Source organism: Alexandromys fortis, unplaced genomic scaffold (assembly GCF_014885135.2).
Source record: "Alexandromys fortis isolate MF-2015 unplaced genomic scaffold, M_Fortis_MF-2015_v1.1 scaffold_11, whole genome shotgun sequence".
In the NCBI taxonomy this organism is placed as follows: Eukaryota; Metazoa; Chordata; class Mammalia; order Rodentia; family Cricetidae; genus Alexandromys; species Alexandromys fortis.
Window position 1 is genome coordinate 788,041 of NW_026067912.1, and position 9,682 is coordinate 797,722.

Consider the following 9,682-nt stretch of genomic DNA (forward strand, 5'->3'; position numbering starts at 1 on the left):
GAGAGAGAGAGAGAGAGAGAGAGAGAGAGAGAGAGAGAAAGAAAGAAAGAAAGAAAGAAAGAAAGAAAGAAAGAAAGAAAGAAAGAAAGTCAGTCTAGATTTTGGAGATTCATGAACTTCTTAGTGTTAGAACATGGGCTTGTACCTTTAGACCGGATCCCAGAGTCTGAATAGGCCAAGCCTATTTTAACATGATTCTAACAAGTCAAATTTTTCCTTTGCTCTGGGGACCAGGGGGACTATTGAGAATATTTTACAGGCTGCTATCTGAAGAGGATCCTCTCTCTGCCCTACCATTCCAGTCACGGCAGTTCTCTCTCTCTCTCTCTCTCTCTCTCTCTCTCTCTCCACACACACACACACACACACACACACACACACACACACACACACTCTTAATGAAGCTCCTTTCCAGGTTGTAAAGAGAAGGCCGACCTTCCCTGGAAGCCTCTTCATACCCCATCAAGGGATGGACCTCACAGATTGTATGGTTTCTTTCTAATGCTCTCCCTCCCAGCTGGAGGTCTTCTGATCTCAGCTTCGAGGCCTCCTCATTCTGACAAAGCTCATTGGATGGAATTGTGTGTCTGCGTCCTTTCTGGACTAACCGTTGTTGCTCATGCTATTACACTGCCGAGTGACCATGAACAGATACTGGAGGGAACACTCTGCTATCAGGACATTTCCATTGGTCAAGCAACACATTGTGTGATATGATATGAGACCTATTTCAAAGGCCCAAGGCAAGGCAGACAGGGAGTAGAAGTCTCCACCTATGGACAAATATATTTATAACAACCGCTGGTTTCATTCTTAGAGGGAAAAAGAACATATTAGCAAACAGAGGACTCAGATCACTTGCAGGAAATAAACAAAGGAAACATAGAATGCTTACCTGGTTTAACGTCCAATGAATAGGTTACAGAATGGAAAGATCCAGGGATTTTTGTTAAACAACAATACAGACCACTGTCAGTCTGAACAGCATTCTCTATGGTCAAGGACACGTCTCCTTCAGAAATACGCCCCTTTAGCTGGTATCGGCTGCTCCTCTGATAGGTGACTTGATATGCATTGGCCCGGACAAGAGTTCTATAATTATTAAAATACTGACATTCCCCGAGGTCCCAACTCATGTAACTGATTCCAGTGTACGTTGAGTAAATACACGGCAGTGTGACAGGGTGACCCACCACCCCCTTCACGATTACGTAAGGATCCACAGCACCTGTGACGGGAAAGGGAGAGAAGAAGTGGAAAATTAATACCCAGCATTTTCCTGGATTTTTGTTTTTGTTTTTGTTTTTTTTTTTTTTTTCAGAAAAAAAATATGAGGGTAGGGACACCAGTGAGGTTTCATTATGGGTATGAAACTGAGGTAAATGATCACCCACTGAGCTCCAGCTCCAGCCCTTCTTTACCAGTGTGTGTGTGTGTGTGTGTGTGTGTGAATGTGTGTGTCTCTGTGTGTGCTGTGTGTGTGAATGTGTGTGTCTGTGTGTGAATGTGTGTCTCTGTGTGTGAGTAAATCTTTATGTCTAAGTGTGTGTGTGTGTGCCTATATGTGTATGTGTGTGTGCATGTGTATGTGTGTGAATGTATATGCTGTGTGTGTGTGAAAATGTGTGCTGTGGGGGGGTGACAACTTAATTTTTGTTGTTGTTATCATTTGGTTTTCTGAGCCAAGCTATTCACTTTGTTGCCTTGACTAACCTAGAACTTGCTACATAAACTGGGCTGACTTCAAGCTCCCAGAGCTCCACTGCCTCTACCTTCCCAATTCCCTGATTACATGTACAGTCTTACAGCATGAATTTGAAGACTATAACCATTTTCCTGTTAGCATGACTAGTCCTTGAAACACACACACACTAAGCAGAGATCTCTTCTTAAAAGTTGGTGAGATTCCAAAATTTGAGCAAGACCTACTTGCAAAGTAAGACCATATAGTCAGAGAATACGCAACCAATAACTTAATGATGCAATTTAAAAAACTGAAATAATTAATACAATTCTTTTGGGGATGATGGAATAGAATTCCCAATACCAAGAGCTTCCATAGTGACCTTTCAAGTACTTCTGAGAGCTGAGGATATAGCTCAGTGATACAGTGCTTGCCTAGCCCATGCTAGCCCCTGTCTTGGATCCCCAGCACAGGAAACAAATAAACAAAAGCATAAAACAATGAACTGTGATATTCACTATCTAATCTCCTATATGCAGTTTGGTACATGATCTAGAAAGCACATTCCTTATTCTAGAAAATAAGTATGTTTCTTACGGGGGCATCCATTCCCTCATTTGCCAAATACCTTTTAGGATCACAAACAAAATACATGGTGTTTTAATTAAGTCATAGAAATATATTTTATTTCTCACAGGATCAAAAGTTTGAGGTGATCCTCAGCAACCTACGGAGTCTGAGGCCAGCCTAGACTAACTTAGAACATGCCTCAAAGACAATTATGGTATCCATTCATTGCCCCTTTTCATAGAACATTCTGAAGTAGAATGGTTTTCAGTTATATAATTGAAAATGGGTTTAAAAAGCAAAAATGCACAAAGAAATGGAATGAAGGTTGACTTGGAGTCATCATCCTGTATGGAAAGCTCAATTTTTAGTTTTTTATTAACCCTTGACTATAACAAGCATGCATGCGCACTCCCTCTTGCTTGTCTGAAACATGCATGTACATGTAATCATCCTTACATATGACATATGACAACCATCATATGCATGCATGTGCACTCACCCTTACTTTCCATCACAAGCATGTACCTGCACTCAACCTTACATGTCCATAACATGAATGTATGTGCTCTCACTCTTAGCCTGACATATTCTTTTGGATCATGTTTATTTAGCTGTAAGTTTTGGAACTTGCACAAGTTAATAAATTTCTTTGGACCTACAATTTATCCTGGTTCTCTGCTCATTGCATAACCCATAATCAAAAAAGCCCAAGGATTGTCATCTCTTCTGCCATCTCTAGTCTCCTCAGCATCCCCCAGCTCATCCACTCACTTACCTGGGAGAAGAAGTATGAGACTAGAAATGAAGACTTGAGGATGCATCATGGTGCTGACCTGGAGGACAAGGAAAAGAATCTCCGGTTGTTGTGGCCCTCAGCACGCTGTACCCAGGCAGGTCTGCATTCTGACTGTGACTCACACAGGCCTCTCTGCCAGGGACCCTGTCCACCCTAACACCCTCTTCTTTCCTGGTCCTTCCTCACAGACAGACAGCGATCTCACTTCTGGTCATGACATAAATAAGGCAGCAAACAGAGAAAACTGGAGAGAGAGACAAGAGTGTGTTCTCTTGGTAGAACTCTAGAAGCAGAGACCAGCCCTCTAATAGCAAAGACAGACTTGTCCTCTGGTGAACACAGAGCTGTTGCTGCTCAGAGCCAGTAGTTAGTCCCTGAATCTCAATCAATAAAACACTAGTGAGACGGACTAAGAGGGAATATGAAGCATCTCTCATGCTTACACACACAGTGTCTGAGATCATGTCTTCCTGAAGAATATCTAGAGACACACAGAAAAACACTGGGGACAGATCAAATCCTTGCATTCACAGAGCCCCTCCATGCCTAGATTTATTCTTAGGCAACCTGGTCAGTGAGGAAGAGACCTGGTCAGTCGTTCTCATCAACTTAGATCATAAAACTCAATATGAACAAATTCAACAGAACTGCAATCTACGGGCTGCCATGTATGCTTCAGCATTGCTAGGGCATAGATTTCTTTCTTTCTTTTTTTTTTTTTTTCAAAATACCACTAATGTTTGCTCAACTTTTGGAGAATCTGCTGTGAAGGAGACAATGGGCTATTTACTCAGAAGCACTGAATCTTTGTGGAACCCCCTAAGGCAGCTACTTTTAAGCCCATTTATGGTGGATGTTATGTGTCTTGAGATTCCAACATCTGAATTTCAATGTTTGCTTCTTAATTGGTAAATCATAAAAACATGTGTAAGCCTGACGAGTACTTCATTAACGCCACTTCTAGTCAGAAGATTCCAGGACTTTCTCTCAGGGACGACTTTGCTCTGTTATCATTCTTAAAGATGGTCATAGTGCAAGGCAGTGGTGACACACACCTTTAATCCTAGCACTTTGGAGGCAAAGACAGGCAGATCTCTGTGAGTTCAAAACCAGCATGGTTTACAGAGCAAGTTCCAAAACAGGCTCAACAGCTACAGAGAAACACTGTCTCAAAAACCAAAAAAAAAAAAAAAAAAAAAAAAAAAAGGAAAATAAAGGTGGTAATAGCTGTCATGGAGCCTTTATGAGCTCAGCATCACGGAGGCCTGGGACCCTGCACTATTACACTAACAGCCCCTGTCCTTAGAAGGGATCAGAAAACTAATGCTGCAAACTGCTGGCCAAACACTGAGAATGACGTTAGGGGATATTTTCAATATCTTATTTCTTCAGAACATATAAAACCAACACGAGATACAGCTATTCTACATTTTGACAAACTAAAATAGTTGGTAGGACAAGGTACCAACCATCCTGTCCCTTTAGAGTTCTATTGAGGAAGGGCCGTGTACTCGGGCATTCACTGCCTCACACAGTCTGCCACCCTTCTTGACACAAACTGTCACTGAGCCATCTCACAGGGTGTCCTATGGGCTATTGCTCATAAAATGAAGGGAACAGACATGGATGGCTAATAGCTTTCCAGGATCCCAAAGGAAACCTTCTCTACATTCTGGAATTCAACTGAGTAACTAGGTGAACTCTGTCATGGAGTAAGCACCTTGCTGGTGGCTGGAAATCCTTTTCTGTCTTTCCATGCTTGAGAAGAACACGAGTCCATCTCAAATACTGACGTTTGAGTTGCAGTTCCCTGTAGAATCCACCTATGAAGATCCCGCAGGGAGACTACGGAGGGGTGGGAAGTTGAAGATGAAGAGCCCTAAGAGTTCTAGTTAAAACTGATGACAATATTCCTGCCTCTACACCCAGAACGCTGAGATGACAGGTGTGTGCCACTCTGACCAGCCAACAGTAGATTCTTACCAGATGAGCGTGTCATTGTGTCTCGGCTCTGTACAGTGTTGTAGCCTGACTTAGCTCTTGAGATGTAGCTACTACAAGTGACTCAAAAAATATTTTTTGAGACAGGGTCTCTCTATGTACCCTTAGCTGTGTTGTCAGAACTCACTCTAAACTTAGAGATTTTTTTTTTGTCTCAGTCTCCCAAGTATTGGGAATGAAGGTATGTGTCACCACACCCAGATAGATTGAGTAAATTTTTTTTAAAAAATGTTTATGATATCTTAAAATACTATGTCTCTGTGTGGCTCTGTGCACTTGAGTGCAGGTGCTTGCTGAGCCCAGAGACATCAGGTCCCCTAGAATCGGCATTATAGGTAGCTCTGACCTCCTGATGTGGATGCTGGGAACTGAACACACATCCTCTACAGGAGCAGCACATGCCCTTAACCGCTGAGCCATCTCTCCAGTGTCCCGCTGAATGGACTTCATTTTATTTTTTTTCATCTCATTTGAAAGCGAAACTCAAAATAATAGTTCACAGGTTAAATGAGGGAGAGACTTGCAGGATAGGCCCTGGAGAGTGAAGACACAACCGCCCCACAGTACCTGGAAGTGAGGGGAAGTATAGGTCAGACAGACAGACAGACAGAAAGCTGAGAGGATGAAACAGTCTGGAGGAGGATTGCACCAATTCTCTTCAACATAAATGCATACATTTACAAAAACTTTATGAAGGTTTTCTCTAAACATCTCCCTCAATATTTAAAGGATTCAATGACTTCCCAGTCATTAAAACATAAAAACAAATGCTAAAAGTTGTTCACCAACCCACAATGGAAACCCCCTTCCGCTCTCCAACACTCCAACTAAAGCAAAATTTCCTACTTCTGGCCAAGCTCGCACACCTAGCACGGGACCTGCAGCTCTTGGGAGGCTCTCCCTTTTCTTCAAACAAATGGTTTCTTACAAATATTTCTACTTTACAGACCACAAAAGTCAAGGAACAAGACTGCAAATGTATCCATGCCCTCCGCTCAATTACACGCACCTCACTGGGCCATTTCCATGTCATATACAATATTACACTTTACTTAGACATGGGGCTAAATACATAGGGCTTAATCTAAAAGGACCAGACAATTTTCTATAGATTTCTTCTTATTTCTCATGTTAACTTTGCTTAAGATAATTTTAATAATTCATCTACGAAAGTCCATTATTCCATTCCACCTTCCAAGAGTCCTAATACTCTGTTGGATGCTAAGTTGCCCTAATATCTAGAGACTCACTCCCCATTGTCCTTATGTCCTACACACAATCAATCCCACATCACCTCATATGTAATTCTACATGGTACACAAACTCCAAATGCTGATTGCTTCTTCCAGCATGAGTCTGCAGAAGACTGTACTCACCAGTTAGATAGGAGAGCCACAGCTTCTTGTAAGCGCCTCTCCGGATGGTCCTCTGCTGCTGATGGAGTCTTCCAGATCTGCCCATGGATAAAGACTAGTCTCTTTTGTAACTCCATCGTTATCTCTGGGCAACACCTCTAAGTGTTTTGTCTTAAAATTGAGTCACTCTAGTTCAACAACTTTTTGCCAGATAGCATCTATTCATTCTTATCAGGAAACCTTAAGAAAGTAATTAAACTAGCACCTGGGAAGCAGAGGCAGGTTGATCTTGTGAGTTCCCGGCCAGCCTGGTCTATGTGGTAAGACCTTTTCTCCAAGACACAGTAAAACAAAACACAAGAACCAAATTTCTGCTGGGCTGTTTCTAGAGCCTCACTCAGCAAAGCTCTTCACCTGAGTGCAGACTCCAGGCCTGGAGATCATGATGACCATTAATATGGCTTTTTTGATAATAGGATTTTAAATACCTGGAACAAATTTCTCAACTTGCAGATGAATAAAGTGAAAGGCAGAAGAGGCATAGAATACAGATAGAGCCCCATGAGGGTCCCAGTGCAGAGGCAAAAGTGCAAGCTGACTCCTTATACTCACTGGTCTGCCATTCAGCTACCATCGTCCTAACACATGTTCCTTACAGCCCATGTTAACAGTGGAAGAGTCTCAGCAAATGAGGGCAGATGAGAGTCTCTGCTTGCAGAAGTGAGGGAGAGAGGATGCAACTTCCAAAGTTGAGTTTCGCCATGCTCTGATGCCACTTTCAGGTCTACTAACTGGTCTAAACAGGCTTCCAAAGTTTGGTAGTTGTGATCATTTTCTATTCTGGCAACCATAGTTGCTACACTGTTCAAAGCAAAATGTTTCCAGAAGGTGTTGTCACTTTGCAGGGCTTCCTCATCTCCCCAAACCAAAGACAGAATTAAATAAACCATGTCTGGACTTCTTAAAGATGCTGAGGACAATGTCACAGATCTTCTTGGAGTTAAAGCTTCTCCTAAACCATCAGCATCTGAGTGTCTCTAAGATGCTGCCCATACTCCCATTTGTGGGAGGACAGAGAGTTGGGAAAATATCATAACATTAGGTTTTACCAAATAGAGTTAGTATAATCATTTCAGTTTGGATGTACAGTGTTGCTGTTTGTTTTCCTTGTTCTGAGACAGGATCCCACTATGTAATGCAGGCTAGCCTGAAACTCCTATGTAGCCAAGCATGACTATAAACTTGCCATCCTCTTGCCTCCCCTTGTGCTGGCATCACAGGTGTGTGCCACCATACATGGGTTTCTGCTGTGCTGAGGTTACAACCCAGGACCCCATGTATGCTTGGCAAGTGCACTAAAACTGGCTTCCATCCACAGCCAGGATGGCCATCTTACAATGAACTCTACACTCAAATCTAGATGGCCCTGAGCACCAAGTAAACTGCCCATGCCAGGGGAGCTCTATAAAATATGTGCTAAGTCTTGTGGTCCTACTCTGGGGCTGTGACCGTAAACAATGTGGACTCCACTGATTAACAGTGCATTTTATAGAGGAGGGAGACATTTTATTACAACTCTGTGGCCTGAAAATATCTCCAAGAAGTACAATGTTTTAAATAGGAACCAATTTTAGCAAAAACATGAGACAATGACAACTTATTTACATACATTTGTCTAGAGGTGGAGATGTCATGAAAAAGTCACCAGACTCCTCACCGTGTCTCTCGGGTAGAGAAGCAGCTGCAGTAGGAGAACTGTAGTTTGTAGCTGTATGCATTTTATCTTTTTATCATTGGAGATTGTAAAAGACTCTTTAATATATGTTCAAAGGATTTTTTGTTTGCTTTTAAATTTGTTTGATATTTGTGTGTGTGTGTGTGTGTGTCTATACATGTGAGTGTGTATACATGTGAGTGTATGCCACATGCATTCCCTTGGAGAGTAAAAGAGGGCAATGGATCCCCTGGATCTAGAGTCATAGGTCATTATACCCTCCACATGGAGGGAAATTCCTCCAGGTCCAGTGGAGGAGCTGCAGGCACTCTGAACTGCTGACACAGCTCTGCAGCCCCACGCTAAACATGTGACATAAAATTAGATGAAGGGGCAGCAGGAGCCACAGCCTGAGCCTTGAACTGAATAAGGGCGGAAGCAGCTGAGCGACAGATCTATCACCCTGCTTCCTGACTGTGCGCACAATGGCACCACCATTGTGCCTCACGTTGCTGCTGCCACAGTCCCCACCATGATGGACTGTAACCTCAAAGGGTGAGCCAAAATACTTCCTTCCTTCCTCGAAAGAGTGAACAGAAAATAAGGATTTTAAAAAAGGAAAACAAAGCAAGTCAACAAGTCTCCAATTATGTCTTGTTACAAATAAAAGTACTTTCATTAACATGATTTTATTTTGTCAGCCTAATTATGGCCTTCTTTCTTCTTTTTTTCTTTCTTTCTTCTCTTAATAAAATAGATTGTACCAGAAGGACGCACCAAGTGTGTGGAAGGACAGTTGGCTACACACACACATATGCTACACTAAGAACACCTTTCCCTCTACAAAATACCGTACTACATGACCATGAGTCTAAGGATGGACATTAGATTCTGTCACACGTGCCAGCTTATGAAATCATCAATTCCCACTTATGGAAAACACACTCCAATGAACCATCTGTATTCAGTGGAAGTCATTTGAATTTCATAAAATTACTTTAAGCAAATTTAATGCTAAAAGTTTGTATTTCCAGAGCAGGAGACAAAGACATGGTGAAGCGCTCCCTCCCAGTGTCCTTCAGAATGCAGTGGCAGCAGCTCTGCTCCCGGCTCCCTGGGTCTTGCTGCTCCATTGCCTGGATACTGACCTATCCTGCTGCACTCTGACTTCCTTGAAGAAAAACTCATGAATCTTTTTTTTTCCTTTTTAAAAGTTTTTTAAAATATTTTATTTCTTTTCATGTGTATGAATATTTTTCCTACCTATGTATGTCTGTGCACCACATGCATGCCTGGTGCCTAAGGAGGTCAGAAAAGAGTCAGTCAGATCCTTGGGAACTGGAGCCAAAAGCAGTTTTCAGTCATCGTGTGGGCACTGGGACTCAAACCCAGGTCCTCTGGAAGAGCAGCCTGCACAACTAAGCACTGAGGTTTCTCTCTAGCCCCTCTTCATGGGATTGCAATCCAGCAGGCATGGGCTCATCCTTCCAATCACAGCACAGAACTCATTTTGCACCAACTATGAGTCAAACACTAAGTAAGCTCCTGAGGTATAGCAGTTA

The 9,682-nt window shown here is 42.4% G+C and overlaps 1 protein-coding gene across 2 annotated transcripts in view; it reads right to left on the minus strand.

Moving 5' to 3' along the window:
- The window catches only part of LOC126499460 (hepatitis A virus cellular receptor 1 homolog), a 20,600-nt gene extending 14,106 nt beyond the window's left edge, over positions 1 to 6,494 (minus strand). For both annotated transcript variants that reach the window (XM_050138681.1, XM_050138680.1), the window contains exons 1-3: positions 6,428 to 6,494; positions 3,030 to 3,087; positions 896 to 1,228 (exon numbers count right to left, since the gene is read on the minus strand). In XM_050138681.1, the coding sequence (XP_049994638.1) occupies positions 896 to 1,228; positions 3,030 to 3,078 (382 nt within the window). In that variant the 5' untranslated portion in view covers positions 3,079 to 3,087; positions 6,428 to 6,494. The remainder of the gene's footprint in view (positions 1 to 895; positions 1,229 to 3,029; positions 3,088 to 6,427) is intronic.
- Positions 6,495 to 9,682: the final 3,188 nt, after the last annotated feature.